General features: G+C 51.4%; 1 protein-coding gene across 1 annotated transcript; it reads right to left on the bottom strand.

The window, feature by feature from the left end:
- Positions 1 to 5,066: 5,066 nt before the first annotated feature.
- Glt6d1 (glycosyltransferase 6 domain containing 1) lies at positions 5,067 to 10,821 on the bottom strand. The gene is made up of 4 exons (XM_042680888.1): positions 10,748 to 10,821; positions 8,913 to 8,960; positions 6,510 to 6,641; positions 5,067 to 5,736 (listed from the first exon to the last, which is right to left on the bottom strand). The coding sequence occupies exons 1-4, from the start codon at positions 10,819 to 10,821 to the stop codon at positions 5,067 to 5,069; spliced, it is 924 nt and encodes a 307-aa protein (XP_042536822.1).
- Between the last annotated feature and the right edge of the window lie 5,353 nt (positions 10,822 to 16,174).

Below are 16,174 nucleotides of genomic sequence, written 5' to 3' on the forward strand. Positions count from 1 at the left end.
GTGTATACACACACACATGCACACACAAAGAATTGGAGAAAACATTTGAGCTTTTTGGCACAGGTAGGAACTTTCTGAGCAAAGTTCCGGGAGCTCAGCAAATCAAGAGACTTGACAAATGGGATTGCATCAAACTAAGAAGTTTCTTCACAGCAAAAGACATAGCTGACAAGCTAAAAAGACAGCCTATAGAATGGGAGGAGACCTTTGCCAGCCATACATCACCAAAAGATCTGATATCCAGACTGTAGAAAGAGCCCAAGAAACTAAACCCTCAGAGAAGCAACAACCCAACTAATAACTGGGCAAGTAAGTGAAATAGAGACTTCTCAGAAGGAGTAAGACGGTGAGCAAACATATGGAGAAATAGTCAACATCTCTGGCCATAAGGAAAATTAAATCAAAACAGCACTGAGATTCCATCTCACTGTGGGTAAAATGGCCATCATCAAGATTACAAATGGGAGGAATGGGAAGGGGAAATGGGAGAAAGCAAAGGAAGGGTGACATTGTCCAAAAGAGAAATGTAGGCATTACCTGGATTGTGCATGGTAACCCCACTGTGCAATACCTTAATAACAACAATAAAATCATATTTAAAACAGAATACAAACAACAACAGACATGTGGATATATATGCAAATGCACCCTAATATATTATTGCTGGGAATGTAATCTTATTCGGCCACCCTGGAAAGCAGTGTGGAGAATCCTCAAAAAAACTAAACATAGAACTAACCTACGGTCCAGTAAAACTGCCAACACAACCATGTTTATTGCGGTTCTATGCACCATATGCAAGGTATGGAAACAGTTCAGATGCCCCTCAATGGATGGATGGAGAAAATGAGCTATACATACATAACGGAATTCTAGTCATCCACTGGGAAGAATGATACTACATCATCTGCAAATGAATGAATGGACCTGGAAAAATTTATGTCAGGTGAAGTAAATCAGGCCCAGAGACAAAGGACATGTGTTTTCTCACTATGTGGGAGGTAGATCTAATTTCTAAATATACAAGTAGGAAGTGGCGCTGTAGCTCAAGTGGTAGAGCGCTAGCCTTGAGCTGAAGAGCTGAGGGACAGCACCGAGGCCCAGAGTTCAAGCCCCACGACCGACCAAAAAAAAAAAAATGAGCTAAATATACAAGTAAACACTCATGGGGAACACAGATATATTATCCAAAGTATGACATGTGCAGTGAGGAATTCAAGTGGGTAATTCCTAGAAAAACAAAGTCACAGCCCACAAAATGAATGCCTGGAAGCTGGGACTTAAGATGAGGAGGAGGCCCAGGGGAGGAGGGAGATGAATGGGAAAGGGGTGCGGGAGGAGGCAGTCAGAAGTCAACGCGTATCCTATGCATCTATGAGAGTGGGGGGGGGGGAGGCGTGCGGGAGGAATGGGAGAGTGGGGGGGGGGGTGCGGGAGGGATGGGAGAGAGTGACATTAGGGCCGATATCGATCACCGTGCATTGAACTTACAAACCAATTTCTTCAACGGTAATCCCTCTGTATGGCTACATAAAGATAATAAAAATATAATAATAATTTTAGGTTGAGGTATGGCTCAAGTGGTGAAGGAGCTGCCTAGCAAGCACAAAGCCCTGAGTTCAAACACCAGTACTACCACCAAAATCATCATCATCAAGTCATCATCATTTTGAAATCGCCTTGAAGAAGAAAGTCAGAGAAGATACCAGAAAGACCTACCATGTTCATGAATTAGTTGAATATCATGGCCATACTGACAGAAGCAATCTACTAGTTCAATGCCAAACCCATCAAAATCCCAATGTCATTCTTCACAGAGAAAGAACCACAAAACTGCTTAGAATTGCCAAGGCAATTAATCCTGTGGGAGAAGAAAAGGTAATGCTGAAAGTTAAACCATAACAGACCTCAGGCCTCTGAGTGCCACAGTCACAGAAGCAGCTTGGTACTGACACAGAAACGGACCTGCAGACCACAGGACAGACTCGCAGACCCCAGTGAAGCCCACGTACCTACAGCCTCCTCATTTTTTTTTTTTTACAAAGGAGCCAACATCATGTTAGAAAGAAAGTTAGCCTCGCGTCACGCTAACAAGCTTCTACATAGTGAAGGACGTAGTCACTGAGCTGAAAACCAGCCTACAGACTTGGAGATCTTTGCCTACTGTGCCTGACAAGGACTCCTAGCTAGACTCTACAGGGAGCTTAAAAAACTAAACCTGAGAGAGAACCTAACCCAGAGGCAGAGGGCCGAACAGACACCTCCCAGAAAAGAAAGGACCAATGGCCAATAACACATGCAATGTTCAACATCCCTGCAAATCACAACACCGAGATTCCATCTCACTCCAGTCAGAACGGCTGTCATCAAGAATACCAACAGCCACCAATGCTGGTAAGGATGTAGGGGCAGAGGAACCCTAATACACCGTCAGTGGGAATGTAAAATAGTGCAACCAAGATGGAAGCCAATATGGAGATTCCTCAAAAAAGACTCCCTACGATCTGATAATACCACCCTTGGGCCTTTACCCAAAGGATTGCAAGTCAGGATACAATAAAGACACCTGCCTATCCATGCTCATTGCTGCATTATTCACCATAGCCAAGGCATGGAAGCAGCCTAGATGCCCTACAACAGGCCAGAGCACCGAGAAAATGTTATATACATACATGTGCAATGGAATCAGGAAGAATGAAATTTTGTCATTTACAGGGAAATAAATTGACGTGGAAAAAAAAGTCATACTGAGTGAAGCAAGCCAAGCTCAGAAAGACAAAGGAGGAAGGTTTTCCCTCAGATGTGGATATCAGGCCTAAAGCAGAAAGATGCTTACAAACACATACAGGCTATATGCACACACACGTAATCCAAGTGTCTGAAGTATGATACACACAAGACTGGAGTTCCAGGCGTACAATGAATAATAACAGCTTTGAACAATAACAACTTAACAAGATGAATACAGGAAGCTAAAACACGTCTTAGATGGGATGAGGAGTCCACAGGAGCAGGACTGATGAATTCTAAGAATGGTGGATAAATACAGTTGTAATTGTCAATGGACATGTGTGAAAATGGGACTAGGAGGCTGGGGGGGGGGGGGGTAATGGGTCGGGTTGAGAGAGATTGAATGATGGAAGAGGGGACACCAATCAAGATGCATTGTACTCATATATTGATGTATTGTATTAATACCCCCTCATACGACTATTCAAAGACGATTTTAAAAATAAAAATAAATGATCAAGCCAGGTGCCGGTGGCTCACGCCTGGAATCCTAGCTATTCAGGAGGCTGACATCTGACGATCACAGTTCAAAGCCAGCCCTGGCAGGAAAGTCTATGACACTCTGATCTCCAATAAGCCACCAGAAAACTGGAAGTGGTGTTGTGACTCAAGTGGTACAGTGCTCGCCTTGAGCTGAACAGCTGAGGGACAGCGCCCAGGCCGAGTTCAAGACAAAAAAAAAAAAAAGATCAAAGCATATCACATGTATGTATGAAAATAACACAATATCTCTTTGTATAATTAATATGTTAAGAACATATCATAAAAATTGATGAATAAAGTCCACCTTGCCAGTCTGGACACTAATTTTTATGAAGGAACTTTATACATGGATTTTCATAAAGGATGAAGCATTGAATTTATGTTTTCTGTGAGCATAAATTAAAATGGGTCACTAATCATAGTTAAGACAATTACCAGGGCTGGGAAGGTGGCTCAGTGGTAGAGCGCTTGCCTTGCATGCCTGAGGCCCTGAGTTCGATTCCTCAGCACCACATAAGCAAAAATGAAAAAAGCCGGAAGTGGCGCTGTGGCTCAAGTGGTAGAGAGCTCGCCTTGAGCTGAAGAGCTGAGGGACAGCGCCCAGGCCCAGAGTTCAAGCCCCACGACCAAAAAAAAAAAAAAGGACAGTTGCCAAAGACAATCTGAATGAAAGGATAAAAGAACCTGTGAACAGCTGTTACCCTGAGACGCTGCTTTGACACCCAAGTGATGCTCATGACACCACCCTATAAAGCACCCCAGCTCTTCAAAGCCCAAGAAATCTCCTCCTGCAGAGTCTGGATTTCTCATGAAGAATGATGCTATAGTTTGCATGAAGTTTTTCGGACTTAGATTTGGTTTGCTTTTTGTTATTATTGTTTGGGCTGGTCCTGGGACTTGAACTCAGGGCCTGGGAACTGTCCCTGAGCTTCTTTTGCTCAAAGCTAGGGCTCTACCACTTGAGCTGCAGCGCCACTTCCAGATTTTTGAGTAGTTTATTGGAGATAAGAACCTAATGGACTTTCCTGCCCCCCCCCCGGGGGGGGGGGGCTGTGGAGGAAAGGGGTCCCCGGGGCACTGGCTCTGAACCATGATCTTCAGATCTCAGCTTCCAAATAGATAGGATTACAGATGGGAGCCACCAGCACTAGCCTGGACTGGGTTTTAAACAGAGCTTTGTACTAGATTTGCCCAAGCATCTGTCTGTCTAGAAAGCTGGTATCATGCAGAAGTTTGTTATTCCCTGGGTAGATATACAGAGTACAGTCTTTAAACTTGGATTGTCTTTTCAATCTGGAAAGCATGTTTATGTTCTAATTGAAAGGAACATTCGGGCTGGGAAGATGGGTCAGTGGTAGAGTGCTTGCCTTGCATGCCTGAGGCCCTGGGTTTGATTCCTCAGCACCACATAAGCAAAAATGAAAAAAGCTGGAAGTGGCGCTGTGGCTCAAGTGGTAGAGCGCTAGCCTTGAGCTGAAGAGCTGAGGGACAGCACCCAGGCCCAGAGTTCAGGCCCCACAACTGGGCCCCCCCCCCAAAAGTAAAATAATAAATAAATAAATAAAACATTCTCACAGCTCAGTGCAAAGAGGCTGAAGTAGAATATGTGTTTTTTTTTTTCAAATTGCTTCTGGTCATTGATAAAACTGTGTATTTGTAAAATTAATATAGTGTACGGGAACAACATAGTTTTAAATTATATTTTGAGAAGCTCTTTCCTTACACCTCCTCCCAAAAGTACAGAGGTCTCAGAGGAATCGGAGCCCATGCTTTAGTCCAAAAGCGATAACACATCAAAAGTTGGCCCTAGGGTAGTGTGAGATCTTCACAAACCTCACCTGTTGGGGGGGTTTGAACTTGGGATTCCAGCTATACTCTGGGGACAGCAGCTTGGTGGGTTTGTTGAGGAAGAAGTACTTGTTGAGGTACTTTTCGTAGGTGCTGTTAACTCCATTTTCCATGTCCTGGATAGCATCTTTTAGGTACTCATTGATGAGGTTCAAAACCTTCTCTGGTGTGCCACCAACAATGGAGCTGCCATAGAAGAAATCTCCCTGACCGAAGGGGATGTAGGCTGCGGATTTCAGCCTCCTCTCGTAGGGGAAGTTTTTGGTGTTTCTAAAATACCACCAGGAATGAAGCAAAGCCACCGATGTGCCCAGAGTCTCCACCCCAAATTCACTCTCGAAGACCAGGTTGGTGGACATACTGAAGAGAAAATCCACCTCGTACTGGATGTGCTCCAGGATGTGTTCACCCAGGAACTTCATGCACATGAGGTCAGAGTTGTACGACCAGTTCTTCTCATGCAGCGGGATGATCTGGAAGGACCGCAGAGGGCTGAGCTCCATGGGCAGCAGGTTAGGGTAGGTGTCCACCATGATATAGAAGATCACCCTGTGACCGGGCATGAAGAACTTGTTGGCTGACCGTAGGAACAGATCCAGGTCGTTTTCTGCAAGCCTGGGGGCACACAACAGCAAAGACAACGGGCCTGGTTTTCTATGTGTTCTCTGGGGAATCCATGTAGTTGAATGTTCTACCTAACACAAACTTCACTGGTGCTCATGAGCCCCAGTAGGTTGGGGTTGAGGAGTCATCCCTGAAGATCCATCACTCAACTTTGTGAGCAAGCACGTAGTAACAGAGCAGACCTGGCAACAGCCACAGTGTTTTAGATCAAGGAAGCAAGAGCTAAGAAGACATCAGGAGAAGGGAGTGGGGAGAAGGGGATAGGGGGATAGATAGACAGACAGACAGACAGACAGACAGACAGACAGACAGACAGACAGACAGACAGATAGATAGATAGATAGATAGCAGACAGACAGAGAGGGCTGGGAATGTGGCTTAGTGGTAGAGTGCTTGCCTAGCATGCATGATGCCCTGGGTTTGATTCCTCACATAAACAGAAAAAGCTGGAAATGGCATGGTAGCTCAAGTGGTAGAGTGCTAGCCTTGAGCAGAAGAAGCTCAGGGACAGAGCCCAGGCCCTGAGTTCCAACCCCAGGACTGGCAAAAAGAGAGGAAGGGGATGGATGGGGAGAAAGAGAGAGAGAGAGAGAGAGAGAGAGAGAGAGAGAGAGAGAGAGAGTTCTCAAGTGGCCTTAGGAGCCCAGATATAATATACCAAACTAATTACAGCAAACTTCTTACACAGACGGCCAGAAGTAGCAGTTATAGTAAATAACAAACACCTCTCTTTCCAAAACAAGGCAAAGTATAGCAGCACCTACTTGCCAATGGCAAAGACAGCCAAGCCCACGGTGATGTTCTGGTAATATTTCTCCAGGGGCTGTCTATTGAACAAGCCTTCCCACACAACCGGGGCCAGCCAGTCTGTGGTGGTGATGACGTCCAAGCGGCTTCTGCAGACACACAAGAGCGAGTCACGTGGGACACTGCACTCGGCCAGCCCCAGGGCCACTGAGAGCTCTGGCTCTGCAACCACTGGGTCTGGGCATGCGTCCCTCACCCCGACCTCCGGTGCGGTGGAGCGCGTGTCTCACACCCCAGCACGGGGGGGACACATGGCAGAGCCAGACCGCTGCTCAGCCAGCCCGGCACGCCAGGGTCTGTGGGTTCTTGGTTACTGGCTGCAACCAGCACTCCAGGTGGGACTGACTCCCACCACTGCCTCTACTTCCCCTCCTGCTCCTTGTCTTTCTATGCCTATGTACTGTGCTCACACGGGCTTTGAGCTGTTTGTGTGACCCAGTAGACAAAGTTGAGTCAAAAAAGGGGGGAAAAAAGCAAATATTGATTTGCTCTTGATCAAGGAAACAGCAACAGGCTGATTCAACTTTGCAAATCAACTTAAGCTTTGATCTATCAAAGGCTAAAAATAACCACACGGCCATATCAGTTGAACAGAGTACTGTACAGAGTCCAATCCACATTCGTGATTTTTAAAACAAACTTATAAGAAATACAGCTGGGAGAATCCTCTCATCTTGATTTAAAAAAATCTACAAAACTCCTACAGCTTACACACTTCATGGTGGGGTCCTGAGTGCTGCTCCGTCAGCCCAGGAGCCCGGCGGGGAGCCCTGCCCCCCCCCCTCAGCACAGTATGGGCGTTCCAGCCACGATAATAAGAGGGAGAAAAAAAGGAAATAAAGGCATCAGACTAGAAGGGGAAAAATACTGCCACAAAACAATTGGCTCTTTGATTGCACGGAAAACTCTAAGAAACTAAGAAGAAGAAAAATCTGGAACTATAAATGAAAAAAAAAAAAAACTATAAAGGAAAGTATGCTCAGTCAGGACCATATAGTCCATTACTAGGATTCAGGATAGTGGTTAGTTCAAAGGTGGGTGGAGAGACGCTAAGGGAGGGGCAGGCGGAAAGCCAGCCACCAGGATGGGAGGCTGGAGTTTCTCTCACTGAAAATAAGCAAACCAACACATATGAGTGGATTTTGTAGGGGACGGCCAGGGCAATTACGAACCATTGTGTGTGATCAATCTAATTCCAGGCCTGTGAGGTCCGCTGAAAATACAACCGTGCAAAAGGAATCCACAAGGGCTGGGAAGGTGGCTCAGTGGTAGAGCGCTTGCCTTGCATGCCTGAGGCCCTGGGTTCGATTCCTCAGCACCACATAAGCAAAAAGAAAAAAGCCGGAAGTGGCGCTGTGGCTCAAGTGGTAGAGCGCTAGCCTTGAGCTGAAGAGCTGAGGGACAGCACCCAGGCCCGGAGTTCAGGCCCCACGACCGGACCCAAAAAAAAAAAAAAAAAAAGGAATCCACAAAAGATAAAACATATAAAAATGTCCAAACCCCTCTGTAAGTACAAGAACGCAAATGGACTTGAGTCAGCCTGACAAGCAATTGTGCCAAAAACAGCTAGTGATGTTTCACTTATCCAGACTAGGTAAGAAAATAAAGTGGGAAACTTAACAGCTTTACATTTTTTTTTGCCTAGTCATGTCCTTTTAGAATTCTCTCCCACAAATAACACAACCAGTACCAAAAACAAACAAACAACAAACGCACAGTGTATGTAACGTCAGGGACCACACAGGGTCCTAGCCCCCAAATCAAGGCTGCCGTGGCCTTTCCCCACCACTTCCAAATGTGGCCTGAACAAGCCCCCAGACCTGGCCACGCTGTCCGTCTCAGTGACTGGCTTTTTGCTAACTCTAAAGCCGCCCACGTGAGCGCAGGGGTGGAGAGCATCCCCCCCACACACACACACACATGCCGGCCATGACATGAGGAAGCTCAATTACACTGCCGCCACTCCACTGGTTACTTCCTTCCTCACCGCAGCCACAGACACCCCAGGCCCTGTGTAGGGGACGGGGAGACCTGACACTTGCTGTCCGTCCCCACACAGAGAGACGGCCTCTTGAATAAAGCCGCATAGCCCCGGCTGTGACATTCTGTATGGCAGATGGGATGGGTTTGGTGACATCTCTGCTGCTGCAGACCCAGGATTGTCAACCCAGGCAGAGCCTCACGACAGCACCTCTGCCGGGTCCAGAGCCCGCTGGGCCGGCTGGTGGCAGCCTGGCTGGCGCACGGTCCTGGAACAAGTCCTGCACTCTGGCGGCCCCCGGAGTCACAGTTAGCACATTGGAAGAAAACTTACCACTCCAGAGTCAGATCTTATGTTTGTGGACGCTGCTTGCTCTTACCTAGGCTTAAACCAGTCTGAGAGCTTGAGCTGGCCTCCTTGTTTATTCCTAGTGCAAAGGAAACCCAGGTTAGCACAGAATCCACTTGAGCCACAGACACTTGTGCCCCGTGCAGAGCGGCCTGCCCCGGGCAGGACATGCAGTGATGGCCTGAGAGCCGTCACTGACATCTCCTCCCGCAGTGTCCCCTCTGCTTTCAAAGACGAGTCATTCAAAAAAAAAAAACTCTGGGTTTTTGCTTGGTTGGGTTTGGTTTTGGAGGCAGGCCTGGAAGTGACAATCTCCTGTCTCTGCCTCTGAGAGCTGGGTCATAGCGTGCCCACAGAGCCCGGGCCGCCAGCCTTTGTCTCTCATGTTGCTCTTGTTTATTTCTGGGGCCCAGAGCAGAAAACATGGCCAGACGATATTGCTCTTACCTAACAAGTAGCCTTGTTCCCCGTGGAGGTGACCTGGACAGTGAGCGTCACACACTGGTCCTGGGCAGGCACGGGGCATGGAGCCCGGCCGGCTTGCTGTCACCCTTAGCAGAGGTGGCCCCCGGGTTCCTCTGCCAGCAACCACTTCAGGTTGGCACCAGACCAAATCTGGCTGATCCCAATGCTTTCAGTACCAGGGGCACATTCCCTTCCTGCCAGCCGAAAGACCCCAAGCCACTGCCCCTTCCTGGCTAAGCCCCTAGAGATGCCTGGTACAGCTGAGACACACGGCCTTGACCGGTAAGTCTGCCTCCCAGACAGACAGGAAATCCCAGCCCCTAGGCAGCACGCCTACCTCACCTAGACCCCTCCCTGGCCGGCTCTGGGAGGTGCCCCCTCTCTCCCCAGAAGGCAACCTGCTGAGAGGAGGAGGCTCCTCTTACAGGGGCCTGTCCAGAGCTCAGCAGTGCCGCCATTTCATTCCTTGTTCTTTTAATAACCATCCCTCAAGTCTGACATCCCCTCACACACTTGCACACACACTCTCACACTGTCTCTCACGCTTCATGCCTGCTAGCCCACACAGAGGCCTGGCCAGCAGAAGCACCTTTGCTGTGGAGAGGTCTGTCAGATGAAGCTGAGTACAAGACACGCAAGAAACACCTTTATACTGCATGTCTACGGAACGGGGCATGTTTCTTCCACTGATGCATGGTTTATCTGATATGTAACTGGATCTCTCTACTTTGATTTCAACCCTACTAGTAAAGTAGTAAAGGTACTAGTAGTAAAGGTTCCTTTATACTTTAAATAGGGAAAAAAAGGTAAGCTTTCAATATGGACAAAGACCTACTGCAATTTGAACTTGTATGTGTGTGCGTACGCATGTGAGTGTGTGTGTGTGTGTGTGTGTGTGTGTGTGTGTTGGTCCTGGGGCTTGAACTCAGAGCCTAGGTGCTGTCCCTGAGCTTTTTCACTAAGGCTAAAGCTCTATCACTTGAGCAACCACTCTACTTCTGGCTCTTTGCTGCCCAATTGGAGATAAGAGTCTCACAGACTTTCCTGCCCAGGCTGGCTTCAAACCACAATCTTCAGAGCCCAGCCTTCTGGGTAGCTATGAGTACGGGCGTGAGCCACTGATGGCAGGCTCCTACTATCCTTTTTATGGCACAGCCCAATCATGTACTTGGCACTTTCTATTCTCTCAAATCAAAGCTCCCTGAGGACAGAAACTTTGGACCCCATAGGTTGCACATAAGTGTTAGGTGTCTATCAAAGAAAGCAGATGTAATTTGTCCTACAAACAGGCAGTAACTTCTGACTAAACTGCGTGCTGCTGTCCATTCTAGAAAGGATGCAGCCACTCAGAGCAGTTCTGTCAGTCTCTGGAAGTCCAAGTGATCAATCCTTAATGTCTACCTGAAATAGTGCTTAGCCATCAGCAGTGATAAAAGGAATGAAACCAATAACAGCATTCGTGTTTTGGAATTCATTCTCTCCTAGGAGGAAAGAGAAGAGAAAAAAGGTTAGACACTGTCCAGGCTACATCCTTATCCTGCTGACAAGGGATAATTTTTGTCCAAGACATTTGGGTGTTGATCTGGGGCTTTGTTTGTACGAGGCTCAGCCTCCAGGAGGGAGGCTGCTCTGAGCTCGGCACTGAACCTGGGCCGGCCGTGTTCCCACATGGAAGATGAACCGCTGGAGCCAAGACTGTGGTTGTCCAAGCACGGCCAGCAAGCAGGGATTGAAGGTGTCTGCTTGCAAGCTGTGGGTCCTGGGTCCCAGGTCTGAGGGAAACAGAGGCCTCCCGTGTTTGTTTGTTTCTTTGTTCATGAAACATGGAGGATCCTGGGAGCCACATTTGTGAGTGAACAAAACACATAGGCTTTTAAAAAATGAGCTGCACAAAATTATGGATCTCACTGTGACATTTTCAAAGATGTTCAATGTACTGTATTGTATTTACCCCCCATTACCATTTCCCGTACCCCCTTTCTCTTCCCAAACATGTAGTCTATTTTCTACCTCCATGTCTTTTTTAAAAATGTACATTTTTTGCCCATGAGAAAGTTTTATGTGGTGTTTATCTTCTTTGTGGCTAAATAATACTCCATTATGTACATGTGGCATGCTTTCTTCATTTATCAAATGATGGGTTCCTGGGCTGATTCCATAGCTTGGTTCTCATGAATTTTGCAGGTATGCAGGTGTGCAGGTGTGCAGGTGTGCATGTGAGCAGATGAGGTGAGCAGGTATGCAGGTGAGCAGGTGTGCAGGTGTGTGGTTGGTGAGCAGGTGATCAAGTGAGCAGGTGTGCAGATGTGCAGGTGTGTAGTTGGTGAGCAGGTGATCAAGTGAGCAGGTGATCAAGTGATCAAGTGAAGGTGATCAGGTGTGCATGTGAGATGAGAAGGTGATCAGGTGTGCAGGTGACCAGGTATGCAGGTATGCAGATGTGCAGGTATGTGGTTGGTGAGCAGATATGCAGGTGTGCAGGTGTGTGGTTGGTGAGCAGGTGTGTGGTTGGTGAGCAGGTGTGCAGGTGAGGAGGTGTGCAGATATGTGGGTGAGCAGGTGTGCAGTTGTACAGTGGGTGAGGTGTGCAGGTGTACAGGTACACGGGTGAGCAGGTGTGGTGCACAGGTGAGCAGGCCAGCAGGTATGCAGATGTAGTGATTGTGTGTTTAGATTCCTTCAGGTATATACCCAGGTCACATGGTAGTTTTACTTCCACTTGTTTTTTGGGGGGAGCTCCATGCTGGTTTCTAAGGGGCTGAGATAACTTATAGTCCTTCCAAGAATGTGTAAGAACTCCTTCCTACCAGCCATCCGTACCAACATTTGTATATAAATAAGTATATATACACATATATCCACACACACACACGTACCCATGTAGACACACACGTGTGTCCATGTTCACATACATGGACATGCATCGTGCTTATGTGTGTACATGCATGCCATTCTGACCGGAGCAGATCCGTGTCCTTGTTGTCATCGACACTCTTGGAGAGCACTCACCACAGCATCCAGCCACTGGTTGAGATGCTGCCTGAGCTGATCTCAAATTGTGGTCTTCAATATCCACTCTGGCGTAGCTGGAGTTGCAGGACTGAGCCCGGGCACCCAGGTGCCCAGGCACCTGGCAGCCCTCTATGGCCCACCACACTGGGGGCCTTAGCTGCTTTTCACACCCTCGCAGTGGGACACCGATCTCCTCAAGACCATCGTGGAAGCCACGCGGCAGGCAGGTGAGCCATGGCCTCTGGCCTCGGCCGTGGTGCACCTTCCCCGGTGGCCAGCAAAGCCACATCCTCCCGGCTCCCTGGAGGCACTGAGGCTCTAGGGACATTATGGCAAGGTCAAGGCTGGGCTGAGCTCCGCCCAGGATTCCACCACCACCATCCAAACTCCCAACACTCCTCCTTCGGAGGCTGTTTACCTCGGGTCACGGTGGCATAAGGAGGCAGCAAGGTCGACCCGGGAGGACAGGGGTCTGTCGAGGATCCCACCTGGAGGTCTCCACCTGCTGGCCCTGCTGGCGCCAGAGCCAGCGGGCGTGATGTCATTGCCTCCTCTGGGGACACAGGCGTCACAATGGTGACAGAACTGCTGGCAGGTTCTTCTCTGTGACAACAGGTCGTGGCCCTATTGGAAAAAGCCAGTTATTATTCTGCTTTCCATTTGTCTTGCTGAACGTTATGTTGTGATGCCTCTCACTCTTCACAGATAGTGTCAGTGACGCGCATGGTGTGTGTTGCTGAACGTCTCTGCTATAGGGCGGAGATGGTTTGAAGACTCTGGATTTCCCTGGAGAGCAAACCCCTGCTTGTGTGCTCTCACAGCCTGGATGTAGTCAGAGACCCAAGACCCTAGCAGTCCCACGGCCTGACTTGTGGCAGCCACCCTGGGACACAGGGATAGCTCTGCGGCCAGGCTCAGTCTTAAGACTGTGAGCCAGGCCAGGGTGGCCACACACCCTACCCACTGGCCCCACCAAAGCCCCAGACACTTGGCTCCACTGGGAAGCCACGGCTGACCAGCTTGTCCAGAAGCCGGTGGGTGGGGGTGTGCAAAGGCACACCCAGGCAAGAGGGCAAGCACTGCCCACTTCAGCCTCACTTCCAGGACATGGAGGAAAGACAGCCCCAGCTGGAGGCCACCCGTGGAGACCACTCAGTCTGAAGCCATCCCTCCTACCCCTTCCTTCTTTCTTTCCTTCCTTCCCTCCCTCCCTTCCTTCTTTCCCTCCTTTCCTTCCCTTTGTTCCTCCCTCCCTCCCTCCCTCCCTTCCTTCCCTCCCTCCCTCCCTCCCTCCCTCCCTCCTTCCTTCCCTTGTTCAGTAATTTCCTATTCATTGAGGTCCGAAGTTACTGGGATCCCAACCAACCCCTGGACACACACTTGCCACCCGCTCTCAGTGCCCCTACTTTAGCAGAGGGATGGGGTGAGCCCCACTGGCCCCCAGGGCTCATGGGAGCACCACAGCGGGGTGGGGCCCAACTCCTCTGTATTCCGGAGGACTCGGCCAAGCTATGGTTATCTTGTGGGTTGGAGTAATCATCCATTGGTGTACAGGAGTCGCGTGGGGGCAGAGCCCAGCGTGCCTGGAGGGGTGAAGAGCTTCCCCATCCATCCACGCCAGGGCCAGAGTCAGCACAAAGAGGAGCCGTGTGGAGGGAGTCAAGGGGGGACACACTGAAAGCCTTCCACAAGGTCGGGGAGCAAAACTCCATTTTCACAATGTCCTCAGCCTGGTAAAACTGGAGGAAAAAACAGCAGATTGGAGACTGGGATGGGTGAGGGGGAAAGAGGATGAGTCTTACGGGCTGGGGATGCACAGCGCTCACGCACACACACACACACACACACACACACACATTCACACACACATTCACACGTGAAACAGGAAACTATTCAGGGCAGGGCCGCATGTCAGCAGCATGTGGTGGGATGTCTACCTGAGGCTGAGTGGGGGGGAGCCGGGGCGGGCATGGGGGGGGTGAGGCGGGACGAGGGGGGAGGGGGGAGCCGGGGCGGGCATGGGGGGGGTGAGGCGGGACGAGGGGGGAGGGGGGAGCCGGGGCGGGCATGGGGGGGGTGAGGCGGGACGAGGGGGCGAGGGGGGAGCCGGGGCAGGCATGGGGGGGGGTGAGGCGGGACGAGGGGGGAGGGGGAGCCGGGGCGGGCATGGGGGGGTGAGGCGGGACGAGGGGGGAGGGGGAGCCGGGGCGGGCATGGGGGGGTGAGGCGGGACGAGGGGGGAGGGGGAGCCGGGGCGGGCATGGGGGGGGTGAGGCGGGATGAGGGGGGAGGGGGGAGCCGGGGCGGGCATGGGGGGGGGTGAGGCGGGACGGGGGGGGAGGGGGGAGCCGGGGCGGGCATGGGGGGGGTGAGGCGGGACGGGGGGGAGGGGGGAGCCGGGGCGGGCATGGGGGGGGTGAGGCGGGATGGGGGGGAGGGGGAGCCGGGGCGGGCATGGGGGGGTGAGGCGGGACGAGGGGGGAGGGGGGAGCCGGGGCGGGCATGGGGGGGGGTGAGGCGGGACGGGGGGGAGGGGGAGCCGGGGCGGGCATGGGGGGGTGAGGCGGGACGAGGGGGGAGGGGGGAGCCGGGGCGGGCATGGGGGGCAGGGTGGGGTGGGAGCCTGCATCAGGGGCTCTCATGGCTGCATGCTTTCCAAATACAGGTTAAAGGGAGAGCCACTTTGTCCTCCAACTCAGCTTTGGCTGCAGGTCAGCCTGGACCAGCGCTCCGCAGGAGACACGGACCAGCGGTGTGCTGCTAGAAAAGCTCACGAGTGTCTTCTGGCCAGCTCGGGAGGCACGGTGTCCTTCGGTCATGGCCACAGGGCAGAGACCCAGCAGGGTCTGCCACCTCTTCCGGCCAGCTGATCGCCAAAGCACCAGTGGGTGGGGCAGCTCCCCCGTGGCCTGCCAGCTCCCCACAACTTGTCCTGACCCTTGGGGAGCAGAGAGGCACAGTGGGAGGCAGATGCCCAGCAGAAAGCCCCACGGACCACTGCGAAGCCCAGTCCCACCTCCAAGGGGACTCGAGGGATCCAAGACTGGAGCACGGGGCTTGGCCTGTGCGCTGGACAGGGCTGCGCCCCTCCGCACCCCTGGCAGGGCTCGGGGCAGAGGGACACTGGGGGAGGGCCCAGGGAGAGAGCAAGCTGTCAGAATGCTGGCTGGCATTTGTTCAAGAAGGCCTGGCGAGTCATTCTGATCAGAAAAGGATGAGTTTGACATGACCAAGTCAGAGGATCCTTCTCCAGGGAAAGCTGTAGAAAAAGAAAGTTCTAGAAAGCAGGAGCCTGGCAAGTCACTGATATTCCCCTCCAGGGACGGCTGCCTGGCTCCTCATGCCGAGGACAGTCCATTCCCCGGGGACCCAGCCCCCAGGGAGAGGAGCCACGCAGGGGCCCAGCTCCTGTGAGGAGAAGCTACAAATGTTCGTGAAATCTGTGCAGATGGAGGCAGAGAAGCTGGCCGAGCTGGTCCGGCGCCTCATGCACCCGGAGGTATTCAGAGAGCACCCCACCGCACCTGCCTGGGGCACCCCAGCACTGAGAACAGCCAGGGCCCAAGGATGGCCCGCTCAGGCACTGGAGACGGCTGCTGAGCAGAGGCTGAGCAGAGGCTTCTAGCCCACAGGTGCACGCCACCCCCACCAACCTCAGTCTTCCCTGTGCGAGTTGCCCCTCAGCCTGGGACCCCGGGACCCCGGGACCCCTTGCTCTCTATGCTTTTCCCTGTCTCTGAGAGAGAGCTGCCACTCAGGAGAGCTCAGATCTGTTGGCCACGGTTCCTCTGAGTCGGGTTCACTAGGATCCCCTCC

The sequence above is a fragment of the Dipodomys spectabilis genome, unplaced genomic scaffold, assembly GCF_019054845.1.
Source record: "Dipodomys spectabilis isolate Male_0828 unplaced genomic scaffold, ASM1905484v1 ptg000067l, whole genome shotgun sequence".
Taxonomy (NCBI): domain Eukaryota; kingdom Metazoa; phylum Chordata; class Mammalia; order Rodentia; family Heteromyidae; genus Dipodomys; species Dipodomys spectabilis.